The following is a 24,470-nucleotide window of genomic DNA, read 5'->3' as shown; positions in this document are numbered from 1 at the left end:
GACACCTTTCACGTGGGCTCCTGAGCTGAAGCACAGCTCCCTGAATCCTATTAGCCAAAAGCCCCAAGATCCCAAAGATCCCACTGGCTTGTGGACTTAAGCCCCAGAGAAATGCACCAGGGGAGCAGAGCTCGAATTTTACTCTTCTCCACCTCCTGACACTCATGGATGTGGAAGAATGGGGGGAACTTGAAGGAACTTTCATCATGGGCTGTGCCTACAAGGAAAGGAAACAGCCCTATGAGCATTCCCAAAATCCTGCAGGTGCTTTTCTTGCCTGTCACAGTCTCACAGAACTCAAACTCAAGCTGGGATGGAGTTGGGGAATACAGGGCTTACTGGACTACTCCTCATTCAAACCTGGGTGTCCTGACCTTGTGTTCAGGGTGGTAGTACTCCTCCTCCAAGAAGGTGGAGGAGACCTTTGGATGCCTCATGGTCTCCAAGGCATCCAAACTGAGGTTTTTATCCACCATCTTCAGAAACAGCAGTGCTGTGAAAGGAACTTGATGCTGAAACGCATCCTAAACGAGGAGAAATTGAGGTGAGGAGGGAAGGGATGAATCAAGCAAAGTAAGAAAGAGGGAAGCACAGGATGGAAAAAGAAAATAAAATAGAAAATAAAGTAAGTAGGAAGGGAAAAGGGGTGGGAAGCGGATTTCTGAGGAGCTGCGTGCAGGGATGGCCGAGCGCCAGCCCCAAACTCCTGTGCCCGGGGGACCTGCGGGAGGAACGGCGGCTCCGAGGAGCGGCGGGACCGGACGGGTCACGGACAATGGCCGGTGGGACAGAGCTGGAATGAGCGACGGTGACACACAGCGAGGGTCGCGGCAGCCGCCGCTGATACATACCGGGATTGAACTGCGGGTTATGCTCATAAATCTAACTGCAATTAGTACGGGCTTCTGGATTAGAGAGGAGATGAAAAGGAAAGCAGAAGGTTAGAGTGCACATGCCGCCGCCCCTCCAAAAACCCGCTTTGCTCAGTTTGAGGTTTTTTCAGTTCACTGAGATGAGTGGGGCAGCTCTGCAGCACCAGCTCCACAATCTTGGGCAGCCCCTGCTTGGATTTCATCCCCAAAAAGCAGAAGCAATGTGTCCCTGAGGATCACTGGGGACAGGTCCAAGCAGAGGGCCTGCTCAGCTCCTCAGCCCAAGCCTGTGCCGATGGTGCCGCGCTGAGTCCGTCCCTCTCCCGCAGCCCAACAAGCCAAGCACAAGTGCATCCGCAGCCTGCCGGCCCCCCGCAAGCGTGGAAGCTCAATGAGATGGGTTTGAGGCTCCCAAAAAGGCAGTGCGGGAGCAGGGAGAGCCTTTGGGTTTAGATAATGTGACTGAGCACAAAAAATGATGGTCCAGGTCACCCATGGGGTGATGTTGAGCTGGTCAATGAAAGGCTTGACTCAACTCAGGACCAAACAAGCTCAAATGAAGGTGGAAATGCTGATCAGGAACGTCTGAGCAGGAGTGACAACATTTCCGTGCACAGTTCCCACCTCCTCGTGCTTTGGTATGACTCCCTGTGAAGGTGAGGGGCCACCATGGGGCTGAGGGTCCCTGTCCTGGTGGAGATGGTGTGTGAGTTTGCGAGGGGTTTGGGAGGCTGGGATAAGCAGGAGAAGATAAGGTAGGGTGGCTTCAGGGGCAAGGAGAGGACAGGAGGGGACAGAGAGGGCTTTGGCATCTCACCATAGATCTGCGGATCAAGGAGAGGCGGCTCTTGGCTTTGTTCTCTGCAAACTCCAGGCTGTTGATGTCCTTGAGACGAGCCTTGTACTTGTTCATCTGCTCGATGACAATTAATTCCACACAACTAAGGGAGAAAAAACCCAAAAGAAGGCAAAATAGGAGGAGGAAGACATTTGATCTGAGCTGCTCTGTCTTGTCTTGGCTTGTCCTTCAACAGGATTTCCTGGTAGCTTCTCCCTTAGTTACAGCACATCCTCTCATTTTATTACAAGGAAAGGATTATTTTGAAGATCTGCCCTGATGGAAGAGCATGGAGAAGAAAAGCTCCAGCTGGAAGCCAGAGGGTGGTGAGAATTCTCCTAGGAAGAGTGATCATGGGCTATGGATGGATTGAGGAACAGCCTAGAGGTATTAAAGATCGCCAAGGACCCAACCTGGAAGAGGGAGTAGTGGAATACAAACCTGGAGAAGGCAGGCCGATTCCAACTCACTTGCAAGCAGTAACTCTGCAGCAGCTTGTGTAACTGAGCCGACTGTGTAATGCTGTCAGGAAGGTATTTGGGGAAAAAAATAGTCCTTTCCTTGCAATCAAACGAGAGGATGTGCAGGAGCTGAAGTGTGGGGGAGAAGCTACAATGAAATCCTGTTAAAGGACAGGTGTTCCTGCCAGCTGGGTCTCCAAACATGTTCTGGTCTTCAACAATTGTAATACTTACTGGAGGTAAAACCGTCTCCTTCAGAAGCCCAGCCCTTCACTGGAGGGTTTTCATTATAGTAATTGACTCCAGTATCTATTTTAAAATCTATTTCATATGAGCCAAACTGAATCTGGTCAAGTGCTTCACGTTTTCACTGTAAAACCTCTGCAATTATGGCAAACACCATAAATAAATCTAAATATATTAATATTGCTGCAGACCAAGCAACTCACTTCAATAAAAAAGCCAAAATTAGGTAAGAATCAAGATTTGCTTGCCAAGAATGAACTACATTAACTATAACACCATGTCAGCACAAGCTCCACCTTTTCCTGCTGAGATGTGCCAGGCAGGAGCAGAAGCTTATCCACTCTTGGGGATCCTCCATCACTTAAAAATCCTTGTTAAACTACTTCTCGGGGATTGAGAGAATTGGAAATACCTTCATGCAGATGCATTTATTTGCATTTAGATGCTATGTGTTTATTACTTCATGCCAAAGCTCTCAATTTTTGAGCCATCTGACCATCCTAGGTGGTGCGGTGGTGGAGCTGGCTGACCCAGCCCCAGGCTCTTACGTGGTGGTTTTGCTGATGTCCTGAACGCTCTGCAGTGGGTCTGTTGTGTCGGGGCAGCGGAGGATGCAGGGAGCAAACACGATGGCCAAGGCGTTGGCTGACATGCGGTTGGTCTCCTCTTGGAGAGCAATCCTGAAAAAACAGGGATTAAGCGAGAAGTCAGAGGTGGAGGCACCTCCACTGCACCCCTTGCACATGGTCATGGATGAAGAGAGGAGATGATATTTCTATGGTGCAACCTTGCTTTGAGGGAGAAAGCCAAACCTCAAGACATCTCAGATATTCCCAGGCAACAACCATCCCTTTCCACCCAAAAACATGTCCCTGCAGTGGTGGGCAGCACCACAGAGCTGTAGGAACCACAAGTGACCAGAACACTGCAGAGGTCACTCATCAACACAACATGCCTTGGAGGAACAGCTCCACAGCCACCTCCTGGAAGACACAGCACATTCAAAAGCTCTTCCCTGTCCCCTGCCACCTGCCTCTGGCCTCAGCTATTCCACTGGGAAGGATGCCTGACCATCCTGCTTTTGCCTAGAGCTGCGCAGGCCCAGCATACCTGACCAGGTGGAAGATGAGGCGCTCCAGGGTGCTGAGGTGGGTGCGGGAGAGCTGGTCGATGACTGAGTACACCCCATGCACCGTCTCCTTCCTCTCCTGGAGGCCTGTGGAGAAACCACCGGTGTTTAGGGGCAGCTTCTACTTCTTCGTCCTATTTTACTTCTTAACACTCAATTTTCCTACTTAAAAGATACAATGCTGGGGCTGAAATTAGCTGAACTGTGATGCAAAAGCCACCAAATTGAGACCAAATTGCCTGAGGTTTTGCATAAAAACCCCTTTATAGCCAAAAAATCAGACTTTGAAACCAGGTAAATACAATTTGGCAAAACCAGCTGGTTTGGGCCCGAAGAGTGAATCAAAAGTTTGGCACTAAAAGTGGCCACCATTTCCCTCCACCAAGGGAATGGGATAGTGAGGGAGGCTCCTCACCCATCACCCGCAGGAACTCCTCGTAGAGCTCAAAGGTCATGAGGGGGTTGGGCAGATCTCGGAGCCACTGCTTGAACACACTGGCAATGACGTGGATGTTGTAGTCGTCTAAATTCACGTTATCGATGTCTGGGTTTGGCACCAGATGAAGCAAGAAGGGAAAGAACAAGAGACAATGATCAATATGAAGCCCAAGGCTGGACAAGGTGACCTTTGAAGGTCCCTTCCAACCCAAACTGTTCTATGATAAAGTACTCTAAAATAAAAAATGTTTACGTGCCTTTAATGGCAACAAATCCAGCACTCAATTTCAGCTCCACATGGTAAAATTAGAGAACAATACATTTTCCAGGGTAAATAACTTCAGGTGGGACCAGGATTTCTCTTCTCACTGATTGCTAGGGTGTCAGTAAGGCAGCATTTTCCCTCAAATAGAATGACTTTTTTTCATGGATTGCTCCCAAAAACCCCATGAGTTGGTGACCTGAGTTACGGCCGCTGATGTGAAATCATCCCCTGCACATCCCAGTGTCAGGAATGCCGAACCATCCCACTCTCTTCCCATCCAACTTTGCCGCTGCGGAGATTTTCCTGCCCATGTAGGATTTTATCCCGCCTCACCTGTATCGAGGCCTTGCCGCAGCTCCTTGATCTTGTTGGTGGATCCTGATTTCCTGTAGATGCCCTCCGTGTACAGCCCGTGCATTTCGATGTAGTTGATGAGCTTCTCCACCAGCAGCGGCACCGCCCGCTCCTCGCTGGTCAGCCGCGACAGCTCCACGCCGAACTGCCGCGGTGAGAGCTCGGGGTCGTGCTGCACAGGAAAAGGGAAAAAGGGATTAAAATCTCTCTGGGAAGCAATGCTGGTGCAGCTTTGGATCCGATTATTCAGAGTCCTTCAGCTGATCTAGGAGATGTGTGAGTCTAATGAAGAAGGACAGGACAGGACACAGGTCTTGCAGTGCTAACCTGGTCTCCGGACATGCACCCGAAGGCAAAAAAGTGTGGATTTTCTTTCTTTAACCACCCCACTGTAGTTATATTCCCAGCCTGGCAGAGCCAATGCAGCTGGGCATGGTCCTCCTTTACATCCTGCCTCTCTGGCACCATCTCCAGGGATGATTTCACCCCCCAAAGATGCACAAAGCAGAACAGGCAAATCTGAATCTTGGGTGTTTAGATCAATTTGAAGCATTGACAGTTACAAAAAACCAGTGAACAAACAAGATGCCAAAAAAAAGAACACGAGAAGACCCATCTACACCTGTCAGGAAGGAACCTTTTGCCAGCTGCAAGCACTCACTGGAGAGTTGATATCTGGCAAATTGAAATGTGGAGAAAGTCCTCCTGCACAGGAGATTCCAGATGGGAAAAAGTCAAAGAATCCAATAAAATATTGACATAAATTCTAAGCCCTAGCCAAAGGAAGCTGAGATGCAACTCCACCTTCAGCAAGGCAGTGGCTCCCCTTACAATTCTTCCTGCATTTTTCTTTTTCCCACTCAATGTCGTCTTTCATTGATCCTGCAAACTTTAGGAGCAGATGTGCAGAAGGTCCCCATGTTGTTTCTTTCTCATGACTGATGGTTTGTAGCTCCCTGTCACTGAGAACAACCCTGAAACCACAAATTCACCAAGCACAGAGAAACTGGAGCCTTCCTAGAGAACTTCTAACTGCCCAGTGCAAAGCTACCCATGAAGACACAGTGAACTTGCTTCCTTGGGTGCAGCACAAAAACTTCCTTGTGCAGAGACATCACAACAAAGAAGTTGGCTCCAAGAATGTCTGAAAAAATTAATCAGAGATCTCAATGAACCTCCCAGATTTTAGAGCACAAACTCTTACAAGGTGTTCCCAGCTCTTGCAGAAATAGTGCCAGAAGGGGAAAGAGTGCAGCAAAAATCCTATATATATTCAAGATACAAATGGACTCATGCAGCTTTCTGGGGGCTGTGTATTATGGAGGTAGTTCTCCCCTGAACAGCCTCCCAGGAAGCTGATAAAACTTTCCACTCATTATTATCCTGACTCTATTTCCTTCTTTTGGGCACAAAATAAGCTATTTTAAAAAAACCCCACCAAAGCTTGATGAGTCATTGTTAGCCAGGATGACCTGCTGCACTCATTCCCTGTTCCCCACAACCTTAAATCCAGTAAACAATATTTAATTCCCCGCTAAAGAGGGCAGTGAACATCCTCCACCTGCCCTTCTTCGCACAGCCGTAGCAAGCAGGAACCGTTGGCGTGAGAAATAACCTGTATTTCCAAGAATAACCCCACATTTCCAAATCCTTAAAAGCTACAAAGTGAGGGAAATTCCTATTATTCTGTGTGGTTACAAGTCAGGGAATGACACTGCAATATCTGCTGCATGACTGGGCAGATCTACAGTGACTCATCGCTGCGTAATTCCCAAAATACCTACAAAACTCCAGCTGGAGAGACCTCTGGGGATCTCTGGTCCAAGCTCCTGCTCAAAGGAGGGTTATTGCCAGCATTCTATCAAGTTTTGCACCTCCAACAATTTTTATACAAACTTGGGATCACTGTCTCAAGATATTTAATGAAAGCAAAGCAATGAGAGACATTTACCTTTTTGGAGCACTTGGTCGTGGTTTTAAGACAGCACTTCTTGTGACAAGCATATTTACATACTGCAATGGAGAAAAGGAGTGTTTAATTATCCCAAAGGTCACATTGCTGGAGAAACAGGAATTCATATGAATTGAGCAGCTCTCCTCAGAACTACCAGGTCAAAAGCATGCTGGATTTACAGTTTCCAGGGGCCAAGTCTGTATTAGATCCACTCAAAAAAAAAATAATGAAGCCTTCAAAATTAAAGGTGCCATATTTAAGTCCATGAAACATTAAACCCTCCCCCTCCGACAGATCAACTCAGACTATAATCCATGAGTGACTCCGAGCTATCAGACACAGATACCCTCAGAGATTGGAAATGGCACCTCATTTGTATTCTTCCTGCACTGGGCCTCAAATGCTCCAGGGCTGATGCTGCCAACCTAATCACAAAAATGGAGGAGGGATGACGGAAAAGGTTGATCCATCTCTTGGGCTTTTCCAAAAAGAGACGGATCAACCTTTTCCACCATCCCTCTTCCATTTTCCTGATCTCCCCAAAAATTTACATGCCTGAAAGTCAAAAAGGCAAAGCCAAATGAGTTTGTCAAGGTCAGGATCCCCACAGGCATCCTCAGGGCACATTTCCATACCTGACTTTACTGTCCTTCCTACCGTGATACTTCAGTGCGTCTGACCTTATGGGATGGCCACATAACCTGATGGGATAGCATGTGTAACACAAAGCTCCACCTGTGCCAGGAAGGACTGCTGGCGTGGACTTACTAGTTGACTTCAGAAACCTTAAGAACTAAGTTCCTAAAGCTCTTCAGGTGTTACAAAAATCAAAATTACTTGAGCGTGGGGTTGGAGGAAACAGCAGCAAACACTTCAAAATCCCCAAACTCATCACTGTGATAGAAGCACAAGAAAAGGACCAAAGAAAGGGTGCTTACATTTACAAACAGAAGCCCTGTCCATGATCCAGATCAAGGAGGAACAATATTCACAATACGTGGGGATGCTGTATTGGGTTGCCTTGAAAATGTGACCATTGTGCTCTTCCACCTGGAGGATAAAGGTTGGGTGGTGAGAAAAGGGAGCTGGTGCTCAGCCTGCTGCAAAATGGGAAGATGAACACAGTCAGCTGTCCAACTTCAGCTCTTACTTGCTTTTATTTGGTATTTTTGTTTCCTTTTCAGCCCAACAACCCCACAGACAACCCAAACCAACATCCATCTTATAGGGGAACCGAACCATCATGGAAGCAGGTTGGAAACTCTTTGACTGAGCTTGCCAGGTCAACTTCTTCACGTTAAGAAGGTTTCCTATGCATCTGTGGCCCCTTTTTTTGGCTCTGCACCTACACCCTCCCTAGTACCATCATATCCCTTAGGAAAACAGGAGATGTAATGTCCTACATGTCTGATCCCAGAGATGTAAAACACACACTATAAATTTATGCAGAAACCCGGAGCAAGACTTTGTTTTGCTTTCAGCCCTTCTCTAACAACCCTTGACATTACATTTATGTTTTGGCTGATGAGGGATGTGTTTTCAGAGCCAACCCAAGTGATCCTTGATCAAGCAAAGCAGATCCATCTCGAATGTCTTTCTAACATGTCCTTTCAGGGCTGACATTCAGATCTCAGCCCAGGACCTGTCACAAGCTGGTCTATTGTCATTCTGGCCCCAAGGACACTGATTTTTTAATGTGCAGGCTTAACTCACCACATCTGTTTCCTTTTTCCTTCTCTTTTTTCGTTCTGTTTTTGGCACCTGGTGAGGAAAGAGATTTAAGTCAATTTTCGGGCAATTTTGCCAGGTAAAGAGTACAGAGGGTTCATATCTAACATTGTCCAGTGCCTTCCAGCACCATTCTCCGATGCACCTGAAGCCCCAGGAGAGTCACTCTAAATAAATCTCCTATGGATCACTCCATTTTTGGAATTTCCCTGGACAGCTCTTTCCATCTTCATCTTGGAGCTGGGAGTAGCTGCTGCTCCAGCTCTGACCCCACCAGCAGCGACCCACGGGGAACATGATGCTCAGCCTGCTCTGAGGAAAACCTGCCTGGAGAGGAGGCTGGACAGGACTCGGAGCAGAAGAGCCAGGAGATGGGATATTTGCACAATAGACACCATCTCCCAAGCCCAGCCTCAGATCCCGTGGTCAGCCTTGCAGACAATATGGAGCAGGAAGTGAGATCAGGTCTGGGACACAGTGCAGGCTCTTACTGCTCTAAGAACCGTACCTAGACCTGAGCCACTGCCCCTTCTCCTGCAACCCAACCCATGGTGATGTGTGTGGTCACTTGGGAAGTGATCAGGAGATGTGAGAGGGTGTATCTCTTTCACTGTCCCTCAAAGTTTGAACAAACCCCCCAGAACTAAAGAAGAAGAACCAGGAGCTGCCTTTCCAACCATCCACAGCTGGTTGCAGCTTTGACCAGGAGATAACATTTAATCCTTGGCGTTGGCCAAGCTCCGCTCAGCCCAGATGTGATCTGGGCTTGGCTGAGCCCAGTGACACACAACCAGTGAGTCACACCTTGCCTTGTCCAGCTCAGCTTAAAGCAGAGAAGACAACAGAGGGTCCCAGGTGTCTACAGAGGCACAACCCCATGGAAAGACAGTTCCCAAGCCTTCAAGGGAGTTTAAGAAAAGTGCCAAGTACCTTCCCTGCGGTGTAGTCCAGGGGTTTGTACTCTATCATATATTCATCCAGGAAGACTTTGAAGGTATTGACCCAGACTTTAACCGGAGACTCACTCCAGTCCCTCTGCTCAAGCCTCATGGTCTTCTCCAGAATCTGCTCGAATAAGGCATAGAGGTCCTTGTAGCGGATGCTTTTCCCATCGTCCATCTTTTAAGGAAACAGAAGCAAAAAGAAAAGTGATTTTTATACAGCCCAGCTTTTTCTGGAGACTTTTTCTTCTCCAGACAATTATTTCAGCCTCACCAGCTTCCAGCTGCTTGGGGAAAGTCCAAGTATGATAAAGAGAAGAAAAAAGGATCAGACATCTCCATCACTCGCAAAGGTAACACAAAGGTTTCCAGGCACTTTGGGGGGCAAATTGGAGTTTATTGACTTTCTGTCATCTCCACTTTGGCTGGGAGCAAAGCTGTAATGAGGATCAGGAATCTACACCCAATGTATCCTGAGAGCTGGCTCATGAGGAAGAGTTAGTCCAAATTTAGATCATGGGACTGAATGCAAAGGAAGCATATCCATCCTTTGGGATGAGCAGACCAGCAATGGAGGGCTTGGCAACACCTGTACCACCAGGACAATCAGAATATCCCTTTTCTCCTGGAAATGGAAGTTCCATCTGTTTGCTTACCGCCAACGCCGAGGAGTAAAAACTGAAGATGTTTTGTCGGAATTCCTTCAGTGCTTTCTTGAACACGACATCCACCAGTGTGTCCTTCTTGCTATCCTCGTTGTCCAGTTCATTCATCTGGGAAAACAAGGGGGTTTTGGAACTCACGGCCCTTTTGCTGCAGCAGAGCTGGCGTGAGATGAAGCAGCACTAAGAAGCAGCTGCTCCACCATGATCACCAGGTGGTTTCTACTGCACGAAAACCAGAAACTTCTCCCAGACCTGCCCTGGCACCCTTAGATGAATTATTAGCATGACTACAGTTGCCCACAGGACCATTTTGACTTCACTGCCTCCATCTGCTCCTGGATCTCTGTGCTGATTTATGGAGCAGTGAAGGCAGCAGTTACCTTTTTCAGGAGAAACTCATCCATGCTCTTCAGGTCGCTGGCGCTGGTTATGATCTGCAGGGAGTCGTTCTGCCACTGCACGGGCTCCAGAGCCACGTTGCTGATCTTGACGCTGCGCTTGCGCTTCACTTTGGGAGAGGGTTCCTTGTTCTCCTTGAACTCCCGCCGGTAGATGCCCGACAGCTCAGGACTCCGCGGGGGCGTCAGGTGATGAGGACCCAACTCTGCTGGTGATAAATGAGAAAAGAGATTGATGAGCAGATGAAAAATAATTGCGACACTGAAACAGGGAGATGGGCATCGGAATAAAGCTGTGGAGGAGAAAAGCACAGTGTAGAACTCACAGGAAGATTAAATGTCATTTCTGCTTTGGTTATTTCCTCCCTCAAGAGAGGAAACATCTGTCCATGTCCAGATGGTGGCTGGAAGGATTAGTGACATGGAATTCCTTGAGATCCACTATGGATCCCACCCTCTAACCTGCTTGCCATCGCTCTGGGTTGACACCATCCATGAATTAAGAGACATGAACCAGCATGGACACATCCCCGTTTCCCAACCCAGTTTCTCTCTCCTTACAACTGGTCCCGTGTCCCCCCACCACGTACCTTCGCCAAGCTGCAAGCCAGGAATGGCCTCCCTGCCAGGGGCTTCCTGCTCCGCGTACAGCTCCAGCAGCTCAGACTGGGTAGCGAGCTTCTCCCGGGGGGTCTTCTTCTCCCCCTGCTTTCCCTTCACCCAGAACCTCATCTTGGCTCTTTGAGGCCTGGAAATAAATCATGGAAAGAGGAACTGCCTTCACTAGGAAATGTCCTTCTACCCAAAACTACCCCAATCTCCTGGACCTTCCTGGTGCTTGAGGAGATAAATCCACGCAATTTCTACCAGGGAAACATGGCTACTCGTCCTCAGCAAAGGCGAGAAACTTCAGTTTCGTGGATGGGATTGGGTGGTTTGGGACAGGACGTGTGGCCCATGTCACCAAAACTTAATTGTGCCGTGAGCCAGACATCTCATTTAAATAATCATGTAGGAAAGGTGGGAAGGGTAACTCGTGCTGGCCTTCGCAGCTCCAAAGGAGCCTGGGTGGCTCAACAGGGTGATGGAGAGCAAGAGGGACACGGGAGGGACTTGTCTGCCATCTCCAGCCATGATTCCTACCTCCCATCTGGAGTCAGACTCTTCTGCGTGGCTGCCAGATTCCCAATCTCCCCCTGGGACATGGTTTTGTGCAGTTTGGCCTGGCCTTCCCCAGAGGTGAATCGCTGCACGGTCTGTAACGATTCCAAGCACGGAGCATTTAAAAACAAGACAGCTCTTGGGATATCAGATGATTTTTTTTTTCCCTATCAAAAATCAGCTATTTCATCTCCTACATCTTTATTTCTACTTGCCTACAAGTGAAAACCTACAGTCCTGGTGAGCCCCTAGAGAAATATTTTAATGACTCCTAATAAAGAGAGGCATTTCCCCTGCTCCAACTCTCCAACCAGGTACAACTTTCTTTTTCCTTGAGCAGTCAGTGATGAGAATCAGTTTGCACCAAGCCACGGGTCCTTATTGCTCAGCCTGCACAGCTCTTCCACCATCTTCACCCAGACACTCCAGCTCTCCACCCAGAGTGTCCTGTTAGCCACAAAGAAGTGATTCCCCAAGGGAACCTTCAACCACCTGCATCTGTCCCAGCAGAGGTTCCTCCTCCAACTCTTGTTGAGCACTTTACAGAAAAAAAGACCAAAGTCTTTGTGCCAAAGACAAACCAAAATGAACCCTTTAATGAAGAAATTTTTCAGCTTCAATAGAAAATATCTCCATCTTTGCCACCATTTAATGTGCCCTTGGATAATTTTTAAGGGTGGGATGAATTTACAATAATTCAGCCTAACAGGATCCCATGAAGTAGCCCAGAAGCAGAATTGCCATATTTAAAAAATATAAAAATTTTTGTTCTATTTTCTGATTGCAGCTATGATTTGGGAGCTGATGGTCAAATACCTCCTGTAGCTTTCCTATCACCTCAATGTCTCAACTGAATGCTCTATGTTTTAAAGCACTTATTTTACTTCTATTAAAAAGATTTTAAATAAAATTCTATAAAAAATAGGGGGGGGGGGGGGGAGGGCACATTTGCCATATTTACTCCTTTTCCATGTTTTATTTCTCCCCCCTGACTAACCTCTCTTCCAGCCAGGAGATGGCAGCATGTAAGGCAAAATTACCACTGGGAAAGTAAGGAACTGCCTAAACCATGAAAGAGATTTTGTTCCTGTCATTCTTACATTTAGGTGATGATCACACAGAAATTGTGGGTGGACACTAGGAAAAAAGCAATTCAAAACCTGTAAAAGTGACTCCATCCAGCCCAAACCTACTACTTGTTTTAAAAATGATCTGTTAAATATTTGCCCCTACAACATGGTTTTGTTCTTGAGTAATTTCAATTTTTTGAGTTTCCAGCTTTAATAAACAAAGACTAAAAGGCATTTTTTGCATGAGATCCTTCTGTCTGAGGTTCTCTGCCAGGAAACTCTGAAGGGAAAGGACAGGAAACCTTCTCAGATGTCAAGATGAGCATCTGCACCAGAAAATCCCCTCCTAGGGAACACAACAAAGCACCAAGAGGGCAAATGGCAATAACTGGGGCTCTGAAGTTGTCTCCTGGATGAGGAAGGGACCAAGTATTTTTCCTCTGACAGAGCAACCTGTGTTTCACCCACCCATAAGGTAACTATGGCCAAGGGGCTCGTCCCAGCAGGCAGCAGTGCTGTGTGCTGCATGGAAAAACTTCCTGAAGCTCAGTGAATGCTGCATGGAAGAACTTCCTCAAGCTCCCTCTGAATGGCGTAGGACAAGAGATCTTCTTTCACTGCTGGCTCTTCAGCTGTGCTTGGGATCAGCTAGTGGCAAGTACTTGGACTCATCTTTGTCAATTCATGGCTTTAGTGTGGAGGGTGGAGCAAAACGACTGGTTCATTATGCAGGTCCCTCTCCCTAAGGATGTTTGCAGAGGGTATTTCTGGAGTGGTTCCTCTAGCCATGGCTTTCCACTTATGCAGCTGCTGCAGGAAAGCTCTCCAGGCGTAGGTGCCAAACAAAAGTGGTGTTAACATGTGCTGACCACAGCCAGGAGCTGCTCCTCCCACTTGTGTCTCACTGCAAGGTAGGTTAGTTCTTGGCTATTCACCAGCCAAAAACTTGAATCTTGGTCTTGTCAGAAGGCCCTTAATCCTTAAAGAACCTCGGAGTCAACTGTACCTGCAGCAGCTACCTCAAGTACTGGTGCCCCATGGGCTGCAGATGCTCTGGGTGTTCGATGCTCTGGGATACCCTGGACATGGGTTGGGAGCACTGGATTCCAGTGGGCCTCTACTCACCAGGTGGGGAACACAATCAGTGACTTGATGGCCAAGAAAAGAACGGGCAAACCAGGCGGTGCAGCTGGTGACCCATCACATGCTCAGCTCCATGGGGCCGCACGTGATCTCTCACTCATCCATCCAGCAGCCTGGGCTGCTGAGCAGGACATGGGAAGATGCTGTTTTGGAAGGTTGCAGCTGGAGGCAGGAGCTGTATGAAGGAGCTATTCACTGGCACGGGACCCAGCCCGCACATGGCGGCTGCTGGACTCGCCTTCATGTGACCATCACAAGGCACAACCGATGTGTCTGCACAGACATCAACCTCCTGTGTTTGTACCCAAACCACCCCCACAGGCACCAGTCCAGCTTTATCACAGGCTGCTCCACCATCTGCAACACCCAACTGGGCTCTGCTAATAAATACGAATAAACAGTCCCAAAATCTTGCTACTTGTGATGATCCTGACCCAAAAAAGCCCCACGCCAAAGGGCTGATCCCAAACCTGCAATACAGAATACAGATGGAAACACTGGACACATTGTCAGGACACACAGATGGAGGGTAGCGCGCAGCACACGATGTCAGGGGTAGCATTGGCCTAGAAAGCAGAACTTAACCACATGAGGGGTGAAAGTCCTGAGCACCAGTTAGAACCAGTGCTGGAGAGCAGAGGAGAAGAGGGACACAGCAGAGACAGGAGAGAGGTGGTACCTACTGCTACTCACATGCACTGAGAGCTGTTAAACCAGGTGAGCAGAGTCCCAAAGAGCACTTCCAAGGAGTGCAGTGACCCAGGATGCTCCCAAGGATGGAGCTTGCCAAGCACCAGCACAGCACTTTTCACACCCCAGAGGGAATGATTTCTACAGCTACAATTCCCCTTTGCATGTGGGCAGCCTCCAGGAGCACAGCAAAGCACTCCAGGTATGGCACAGGGTGCCATGGTTTGGTGGTGAGCAAGGCGGTGCTGGGTTTGTGGTTCGACTCAACAATCTTAGGGATCTTTTCTAACCTAAATGTTCCTATGATTCTATGTAAAAAAAGTCCATTTTACTACATAAAATTCTCCCTTTCCCAATCCACAAGCGGGGATTTGCATGAAGCTGCAGCCAGCTTATCTCAGTCCATAGAGATGTGTCTTTCAATTAGGTTTTGAGTATTCCTGTCTCAACCCCCCAGCAAATTTATCAAGAGCAGGCCTAAAAATTTATGGAATTTGTAAATCTCTGCCCTCTTTCAGTGAGGAAATTATCCTGGGAAAAATTATCCTTTATAATAAGAGCTGCTAAAAGAAAAGTCATGAAAAGCCCTCCTTGACCACCTGCTTTTCTAGGAAAAGCAGCTTTCAGGATTGCATGGGATGTTTGCTGGACCCACAGCAATGCTGTGGCACAAAATAAATCACTGGCTTTGGGTTTCATGCTTTTCTTTGGTTTAATACTCAGCTCCACATCCTGTACCGCAGCTGGAGGAGAGGAACATGGCAGCCCTACCCAGTGCTCCACCCAAACTCTCCCAGCAGGAGATGATTCTTGTTTATCCACACTCCTACAGGAACATCTCCACACTCCTCAGGAAAAAAATCATGAGCGGGTTGGAATCTGTTGGCCTCTTCCTCTCGGTTTGTGATTTTCCAAAAGCAGCTTATGTGGCTGGGAGATTAAGCCTGAGATGCAAAAGCTCCACTGCGCTGGCTCATGTCGGACCTGCCAAGGGATACTCGTCACTGTGCTTGGAAAAACCACTCAGGTTGGTTGTCTTTGTTTTAAACCCACCATTTCACCCTCACTATGTTTTCAGTGCCCAATTTCCATGGTTTTTGCTTTCTCTGAGCTGCTGTCTGCCAGCATCACTCTGATAACTGAGGACCGAATAATCATCGGATATCGTGGCTAAGGATAAAAAATCAGAAGTAAATGAAGGTGCACGATTTATATCATTTGTGGCCTGTTGCTTTTTGGACATATTTACTTTTGTTTTTGTTACAGATGTGTGTAGACCATTTTTAGATCAAAAGGTTCCAAAGGGAGGATTGAGGTTAAAGCCCCTAAAACAGGTAGTTGTGCAATACAAGTTGTAATGCTCCAGGAAACTGTGGGAACTGTGGTGGACATCTATCAACCCAGGAGCAAGAAACAGAGTTTGGATGGAGCTCTGAACACCCTGGTCTAGTGGAAGGTGTCTCTGCCCATGGTAGGGGTTTGGAATTAGATGAGATTTGAAGTCCCTTCCAATCCAAACCATTCTGTGATTCTGTGATTCCATGGTGTTGCCTCTGTTTATGCTGTGTTTGCCAAATTTACCCATCTACAGCATCCTTGGGAGTGGGAAAAGAAGCGGTGGAGGGATCAGTGCAGCTAAGGTTAGCAAAGAAAGGCTCCCGCAGCTCCGCTCGCTCCCTCAGTTTCATTTCCCCGCCACGTTGGACACAATTACCATTTCGGAGTCACTGTAACAGGCCTGCCCCAGGCGGGCTGCAGGCACCGCCTCGGCGTGAGGAGGGTGCTCAGAGGAGAGAAGGAACTCAAAACTGCCATCGTAATCCTCTTCCTCCGTATCCCCCTCCCCATCAGCAAAAGTACCTCTAGTCAAGAAATCGGAGCGCGTCCGCGCCATGCGGGCTTTCTTTTTATGGCTCGGTCTGGGCACCTGCTTGACCAAAGGATAAAACAAAACAAAACAAAACGAAAAGAAGGGTTTTAAAGTAAAAAGGAGACTCTAGCCACGTAGCCTTAAGACATCTCTGAGTGATGCCGCACCCCACTGAGGGGATGCAGTATTATGTCTAGTGACAACAGCAAAGGACCAGGAAGAACAAAAACCAGGACAGGACGGTGGAAATGGACAATCATGGGTGTTACTCAAACGGACGTTAAACCAAACCAGGACAAGACGGTGCTGGACAGTGTTTGCCATCAGGATCACAGGATCCTTTTATCCAGAGCTGCTACAAATTATTCCTACAGGGCTTTTTATTTTAAGAGAAGGTGTGGAGGTTACCATGCTATCATATCCCCCTTCCCTATCCATGTCTAGCAGCCCTTGCACTTCAGAGTTCACTTCTTTGAAGCTTTTGAGGGAAAACTGGCAGAATAAGTTATTTTCCGCCTTTTCAATGGAAAGAGAAAATAAACAAGTCACAACTCACCTCGCCTCTGCCAGACCCCGGCATCTTAAACGGCTTCCGTGCTAGTTCACCTTTGGAAAGGCACTGATGATTTGCCTCTCTGCTGAAACACAACAGAACAGAGATCTTTCATCCTCTCCCAAAAGCCTTCCCACCATGCCAGCCCAGCTCCCAGGAGCACACAGTCCAAGCAGTGAAGACCAAATTGCAAGTCTGAGGTCGTCGGGTTTCGGAATTGCTTGGAATTCTTCAGGATTGGACTTAATACCACAAGACAAGAAGAGAAAACATTCTGCCTGTCAACTTTATCCAGCAAGGTGGTTATGGATTGTACCTTTGTACTTTGGGATTCTCAAATGTGACTATTCTGCTGCAGAGCAGAAATTAAAATACAGCAATTCTTAATGTTTTTTCCTCCCTGTTGCTTGTTCGTGTTGCTCATGAACCAGGAAAAGAAATTTTAAACAGGAACCTTCTCTCATCACAAATGGCACAAAACCCACAAGACTGCAACATTTGGAGGTACTCTGAGTTACCAACAGTCATTCACTGGGAGCTTTTGCCTTGGAAAGGGTATAGCAGGAGTTAGGACGGGGGTGGTTTATGTCCTTTTTAAGCTACATGGCCAAAACCACCCCCAAATTAGGCAAGGCACTTTAAGAAAAACAACAGAGTGGGAGCAAATGTTGTCTCAAAACCTTGCTGCCATCTCCAGATCCTGGAGCAGCCCAAGGTGAAGCAACGTGATGGAGCTGAGCAACTGCTAAGCCCATTACAGGTGTAGTTAATTACATATGTGAGTGATATGGTCTCCAAAGCGCATTCACTCCCAAACTCTCTCTGGAGAGATGGTGTTTTTTCATCTGCAATGGCCAGAGTGTCCGCATGGCTTTGCTGGATGTATTAATTATATGGTAAACAAGGAAAATCCTGGAATTTTTTTCCTCATCGAGTAATTTCTATTCCAACCACCCAAAAATCCTAAGAAACTTATTCATCATCTTTCACCTTGAGAAATAAACTCCTAGCACCATTCATGTAGGGTAAATAAAACCAGTATTGAGCCTGTTCATTGACTCCCTTCACCTGCTAATATCCGTGACTATCTCCCCTGGATTATATAATGTTATAAGAGACAGAGAAATCATATTCCAGGTCTTTTTCCTTTCCCTCTGGCCTCCTTGTTGCCAGAAGATCAAGAATGTATTGTTTAACTATGGGGTTTGTGCAGACTCCAGAAACAACGTTCCGAACCCTTGGTCTAAAAAGGTCCCTAGCAGAAGAAAGAGCCTATGGAGACAGCCTATGGAGAAAGCCTGTGGAGAAAGCCTATGGAGAAAGCCTATGGAGACAGGCTATGGAGACAGGCTATGGAGAAAGCCTATGGAGAAAGCCTGTGGAGAAAGCCTATGGAGAAAGCCTATGGAGACAGGCTATGGAGACAGACTATGGAGAAAGCCTAGGGAGAAAGCCTAGGGAGAAAGCCTATGGAGACAGCCTATGGAGACAGGCTATGGAGACAGGCTATGGAGAAAGCCTACAGAGACAGCCTAGGGAGACAGGCTATGGAGAAAGCCTATGGAGAAAGCCTATGGAGAAAGCCTACGAGACAGCCTATGGAGAAAGCCTGTGGAGACAGCCTATGGAGACAGGCTATGGAGAAAGCCTAGGAGAAAGCCCACCATCTCTTTACTCACTGGAGGCCGAAGGGATTGTCTTTTGGCGTGAAGAACATGGAGCTTGCCCTTGTCTCCTCAGTGCCCTGGTTGGGCATCCGAGGTTGCCGGAGGCGCTCTGTCCTTGAGAAATGGCTGCCCGGGTGGTCCTTGGGGTCCAGAGCTGGTTTGGAATGGCAGCGGGGTTCCAGGCCTTCTCTTCGCTCCACGAACATGCTGACAGGTCGGTCTTTGGGAGCGCTGTGGGCTGGAGAGCTTCCCCTGGTCCCAACAGTGAGACCCTTGATGTCCACTGCTGAGGTTGGAGCCATGCCTGGGGTGGGGCTGTGCTCCCCTCTGCTCTGGGGGTGCAGGATGAGGACTGACTGAGGCCGGCTGTCTGCTTTTTTGGCTGGTTTGAGGGAAGGGTCCTTCACTCTGCTCTGCTCTGTCCTCTGCAAAGCCTCTACCCTCCCTTGCTGCTCGAAGGCTTTGCGTTGCCTCTCCAGAATTTCCTTCTGCTGGCGGATCTGCTCCATCATCTCCCTCTCATTTTGCAGCTGAAGCTGCTTTTGGCGTTCTTCCTTCTCCACGTTGAGCTTTTCCAGTCTCTTGATGACAGAATCTGGAGAAAGGGCCCGTGCTGCTGTCCCTGTCCCACATTCCTCTCTCTTGGTAGAGGGTTTCTCCTCTCCCTCTGCTTCTCCCAAGGCTTTGCTCTGGTCTGGCTCAGAGTCCTTCCTGACCTCAGAGAAGGTAACTGTCCTCTCCTCTCTTTCCACTGCTTTATTCCTCAGGTTATTCTCCACCAGCTTCACCTTCACATTGTCTTGCGGTGGAACGTAGAAAGTCGGGAGGTTGCTGGAAAGGAGGGTTTCTCTTGGGTGAGCCTTTATAACATTCTGGGGGTCGCCGACCCCACGCTCCTTCCTGGTGAGGTTATTGGGCAGCTCCGCATCTGCTGGGGTCTGTCTGCAGCCCAGCAAATTGCTGCTCCCATCCTTCTCCTGCAGCTGGGCCTGGGGACTGCTGGGCAGGGAGTCCATGGAGAACGACTGAGTGTCGTGCTCATCCAAGACTAAGGAAACGAGTTTACTACTTGGGGTATCTTCACAGCTTAACAACTCAAAGCTCCCTTGAGAGCTCTCGCTCTCTGGGGTTCCCTGAGGGGAATGCAACGCCTCGGACACCAGCTCGGTGGACCAGCGCTGCTCTTCTGAAGGCGACAGCCCGCCCGTGGAGCGCACCTTGAGCAGCTCCAAGCTGAATTTCGCCTGTTCCAGTTCCCGCATCCTCCGGCTTTCCCTCTTTGCACGAACCACTTTTTTCTGGTTGAGATCCTCCAGCGACTTGGGCCTCTCTCTCACGATGACCTCCTCCTCGGTGTCCATCCCGCTCTGGCTGCTGGCTCTCTCATGCCTTTTGTACAGGGAAGTATCCAGTGGGTCCATGTGATTCACCCGATTATTCTCCATCAGCGATTTATGTTGTTCTACAGCTCTCACTCGCTCTTCAAATGAGCCGTCCTCCCACTTGGATGGGTCAGAGCCCTTAATTTCCAAAACATCATCTGCTTCCAGTCCATCCTCTTCTCTACCTGCCAGGCCATTCTCCAGCTGCATCTCTTTTAATTGCTGCTCTTTCAAAGCTCTAAACCTGGAAAAAAGCAGAAAACCAGGATGTTCAGCTCTGTGCCCACTCAGGACCCTTTAAGGCACTGCACCAGTGGTGTCTTATCACCACCACCACCATCATCTCACCACCACCAGCATCTCAAGCAACTCTCCTTGCACATCTGGTGCAAGGCAAGGCGAGGCACATTTGGTTTTAAACCTCCTCCTCCTCTGCCATCTCTGCTACCACCCAAGGGCTGCCCCAACGCACCTGAAAGCTCCCCTCGTGCCGACGGCAGTGGGTCCAGCCTCCATCCCTGGTCTAGCTCCTTCATAAGCTGTCGGAGCCAGAAAAGCTTAACCTATCACACCCCCTTGGCGTCTCCATCTTCGCCATCCTGCCCAGGCTGCGTCTGGAACAACCAGCAGGGACTTGTGCCCGGCACCAAGAGCTCTTTGCAGCTCCCAAATGTTCCACGCTACGTTAAGATGCTCCACACCTTGCAGGCAGCACCTCTGGAGAGTGAATCGTGACTTGCTCCGTGGCCAGCGTGCAAAGGCATGGCTGGAAAGTCTGTGCCCTCCACAGCGGCTGGCTCCAGTATCCCTTGTCCTTGTGAGCCAGCGCAGCAACCAGATTGATGAGGCAATCTGAGCTAAAAATAGGCTACTTAAACTGGTGCTGCTGCCAAGAGGAAAAAAAACCCCTTGTGAGTATTTACGGCCTTGGCTTTGCACTGCCTACGTGCTCCAACCTGAAATAGGCTCTGCTTATTCCAAGAGCAGGACATGCAGCTAAATTGTTCGAAAGCGTGGGCAAACGAAGGACCAGGGCAGGTCGGGAGAGGGTCATGGATGCCACCAGGGAACACTGCCCGGCGTAAGTCACTGTAGTGCCCTGATTCACACCTCCCTCCCCTGTGAGCATCCCCAAAAAACATGCTCCTCTTCACCCGAGGCCAACGGCATTACCTTTGCCGTGCCAAATACCCCCGGCACGCTGCCTGCAGGCACACGGCTCTGCTCCTGCGGGCTGCGTACGCCCGCCGGGTGCGGTGTCCCCGCCAGGCCGCCTGGATGCTGGTGGCCGCGGCGTGCCGGCGCCTGGCGTGCTCCCGCCAGCAGCTCTGGATGAGATGGGCTGCAAACTGCATCTGCAGGAACCTCCGCCGCTCCACGAAGCCTCGCCAGTGGGTCTGCAGGACGACAGCGGCTTTGCTGAGGACCAGAGGGTCTGGGGATGGTTTGCCTTTTTTTCTGCTCTGGTAGCTACGCCAAAATCTCTGCGAACACAGCAGGGGGTTCTTTGTAACGGGTGTTGTGTGAAGATGGGATAGCACCTGCCTTCACGCACCCTCTCCAGCTCCCCACCATTCCCAACCCGTTATGGCAGTAGGAGTCAAATCCTGACTGCAAGCTCCTTCCTTGGAAAGGAGACCTGATTTTTTCCATGGGCTCTGTCTGTAGGATTTGGGGACGGTAATTTGCTCTGGAATCCAGCAGCAGCGCCCACCTGTATGCTGATGGCTGCATGCCGCAGGCTCAGGAACTGCCTCCTGCAGAGCAGGCTGCGGAACCAGCGCTGCAGCAGTGTGATCCTCCGCAGCACCTCCTGGTGCAGCAGGTCCTGCAGAAGCTGCCGCTCCCGTTCCTTCATGAAAACCTGGCCAAAACAACCCAAAAAAACCAAAAGCGTGGAAAGCTTCCCAGACCATGAGTCAAATGATTTAATCCTCCTGGTTGCTGTGTCCTGGATGCTCCCAGGAAAGTTGAGGAGCTGAATTTTGTGAAGGCACTTCTAACAGGTTGCAGCAGTTTCACAACAGCCTGTGACTGTCTAAGCTCTGAATTACAGAGTCTCTGCTTTCCCATCGGGGAGGCAAAATGAGAACCATTGTATCGATCTAAGCCTACACACACACGGAGTTTTTTTGGAGGACGTGCGTTTTTTCAGGCTGCCTCATTACAACCAGTAACAAAACAATATTATTCCTTACTCTTTTATGTTAATAATATTTTAAGTTTCATTTAAATCACTGATTTTTGGCAAACAGAGGAAAAACAGTTTCATTAATTAAAACCATATATACATACTAATTTACCAGACAGAAATGCAGGCAAATGTTATATTTGTGTCTTAAAGGCTGAGCTGAGGATGAACATTTACCATTGTTCTTCCAACTTGGTAATTGTCTGGATCAAGTTTTATCTTCCGGAAGAAATCATGGATATTGTGCTTAGACGGGCTGATCCCTTGTGGCAAAAGGACATGGAAATGGTTCACAAAATCCTGAGAAGGAAAAAAAAGGAACACCAAGATTTGGTTAGTTGGGTCCTGCTGCTTCTTTCTCCCATAAATAACAGATTTGCTCCACCGGCCACATGAAACAGGATCTCTGGAGTGAGCAGAAGAACAGATAACATTTTATGCACTGGGGAACACCAAGTTTCATCCATCATTTGTGGTTTGATGGGAAACACATCAAAGCAGGGAGCCAGCAAGGTTCAAATGTTTTTCAGCATGGGAGGAGAGGTTCTGCAGGAGCCACAGAGTCACCCCAAGCAAAAAAACGCTGCAAATCCCCAGCAAGGGCCACTACGGAAGGCGAATACCAACATCTGCAAAACATCTCTGAGATGCTCCAGCCGTTACCGCTGTGAGGATTCAAAGAGTGAAGGAGGTACAAGAGGAGAGATCCTCCCAAGCAAGGTTGGGATCCTTGCTCCTGGCAAAAAAAACATTGAGCATTTTTCTTTTTCTAAACAGCTGCTGTGCAGGACACGACGTCTGCCCCAAAGCAGCCGCAAGCAGGAAGCCAATCGGCACCAGCAAAGCATGAAAGGATTGACATGTGCACAAAACCTGGCAAACACATGGAAAAGAAGAAAACAGGAAAAGCTGGCTAACTCCAGCGGTTCAGAGGATGCCGACCACCCTCCTGATGGGACACAGCTAACACCGACACGATAGGGCAAACACTACTCCCAGTAATTCCAGATGCAGAAGAGAACGTGCAGATCAGACACTTCTTTTCCAAAAGGGAGTCCATGTTGCAAAAAAAAATACTGGTTTTTGTTCAAAAATCATGGTGCAGGGGGCTCGCAGCCCTCCCCGAGGTCTAGAGTGGCTCATAGGCAGAGAACAGCCTGTTACATCCACTGCCTTCCAGGAGCTAGAAATTAACTACCCTGATAAAAAACGAGCCAGCAGCACTCAGACAACGGTGCTAAGGATGCTAAAGGTGATGGAAGACAAAGCCCGCTGTACTCAACCTGGAAGGAGTATTTGCAGCTGTATCCTGACTGGCGAATGCGCACGGTCTCCAGCATCCCCGTGTAGCGCAGCTGCCGCAGCACCAGGCTGTCGCTGAACCGCAGGGGCAGCTGGAAGGGGAAAACCAGACCAAGGATGAGCAAGAATTTCCTTTCACTGAAGCTTTTAAGTGCGTGGACGGGTAAAGGGTTCAGCAGACGTAGCACATCTGCATGACACACACGGGAGGGAGGGAATGTGGGTCCCCAGGAACCACACTAATCCCACTGGGATTGAATCCTGTTTGCTTCTGAGACTTTCAAACAGCTAACTAGATAAATAAAGCCATAAAAAAGATTTTTTTGGATTTGAGTTGAATAAGACCTCCCAAGGGTACAGTTAATGGGTGACATTGCGAGCAACCAAATAATCTCCCAGGCAAAAATGCCTGGGTAAAACTCTGAAGGATTAATCCACAAAGCATCCCTACATTTTGAACTGAGGGTCCTCAGTCCACGACATAATTATGTAAAGTCAAATTCAAGAAATATGAGTCAGTGTGATCAATGTAGCTTATTCTAAAAGTATCTGCTTTTACTTATGGAAACTTTATTTTAAGGAAGCTTTAGGGCTCAGATCCAGCACAAGTGAATTCACTGTTCTATAAATCTCTCTTATGGCTGGTCAGGAGCTTCAAAGTTTGCAGTCAAATTCATTTATTAAAGCCAATATATTTTTCATATAAATTAAAATAATATATTTGCATATATGTGTTTCTACAAATATGAGAAGAGCCAGTGCAGTTTATCAAGGGCAGCACCCAAGTGATAAATCCATGCTTCCCCTTGCTCAAATCTTCTACATCCAGCTCCATCTGAGGCTTTGTTTCCTGTCTAACTGCCTGCAAAAACGGACAGAAGAGTCCCAAGCTGATTTCCAGCAGGACCACTTTCACAGGATGGGATTTACCTTCTCGGCGTTGGATCGGATGCACTTGACAAAATACGGCTCTGCTTGGCCAAGGGTCTCCATCAGCTTGTTGAGGGATGCCTGCAACAGAGGAGACAAAGGGAAGGGAGAGGAGACCACAGTGGATAATGAAAATCCAAATGCTTAGATCATAAACCAGTATAAATTGGAATTAATTATGAGTAAATGAGGCACATGTGAAATTATTTCCCCAAATGAGTG

At 48.4% G+C, this 24,470-nt stretch overlaps 1 protein-coding gene across 5 annotated transcripts in view; it reads right to left on the bottom strand.

Annotated features, from left to right (window-relative positions):
• Positions 1–24,470, bottom strand: part of MYO9A (myosin IXA) — a 176,749-nt gene that overhangs the window by 4,421 nt on the left and 147,858 nt on the right. Inside the window, exons 19-39 of one of the 5 annotated variants that reach the window (XM_082290759.1) lie at positions 24,249–24,329; positions 23,300–23,410; positions 22,194–22,316; positions 21,540–21,689; positions 20,999–21,309; positions 18,456–20,069; positions 16,780–16,858; positions 16,068–16,283; positions 11,433–11,545; positions 10,880–11,037; positions 10,272–10,495; positions 9,883–9,999; positions 9,216–9,404; positions 8,271–8,318; positions 7,496–7,607; positions 6,555–6,616; positions 4,583–4,775; positions 3,962–4,090; positions 3,528–3,633; positions 2,966–3,097; positions 1,690–1,813 (exon numbers count right to left, since the gene is read on the bottom strand). In XM_082290759.1, the coding sequence (XP_082146885.1) occupies positions 1,690–1,813; positions 2,966–3,097; positions 3,528–3,633; positions 3,962–4,090; positions 4,583–4,775; positions 6,555–6,616; positions 7,496–7,607; positions 8,271–8,318; positions 9,216–9,404; positions 9,883–9,999; positions 10,272–10,495; positions 10,880–11,037; positions 11,433–11,545; positions 16,068–16,283; positions 16,780–16,858; positions 18,456–20,069; positions 20,999–21,309; positions 21,540–21,689; positions 22,194–22,316; positions 23,300–23,410; positions 24,249–24,329 (4,392 nt within the window). Of the gene's footprint in view, positions 1–1,689; positions 1,814–2,965; positions 3,098–3,527; positions 3,634–3,961; positions 4,091–4,582; positions 4,776–6,554; positions 6,617–7,495; positions 7,608–8,270; positions 8,319–9,215; positions 9,405–9,882; positions 10,000–10,271; positions 10,496–10,879; positions 11,038–11,432; positions 11,546–16,067; positions 16,284–16,779; positions 16,859–18,455; positions 20,070–20,998; positions 21,310–21,539; positions 21,690–22,193; positions 22,317–23,299; positions 23,411–24,248; positions 24,330–24,470 lie in introns of those variants that run through there. The other 4 variants (XM_082290760.1, XM_082290761.1, XM_082290763.1 and 1 more) reach the window with 4 other exon arrangements.

Source organism: Coloeus monedula, assembly GCF_965178545.1.
Source record: "Coloeus monedula genome assembly, chromosome: 14".
NCBI classification, from domain to species: domain Eukaryota; kingdom Metazoa; phylum Chordata; class Aves; order Passeriformes; family Corvidae; genus Coloeus; species Coloeus monedula.
The sequence above is the reverse complement of the archived record's forward strand: the minus strand, read 5'-3'. Positions and strand labels throughout refer to the sequence as shown.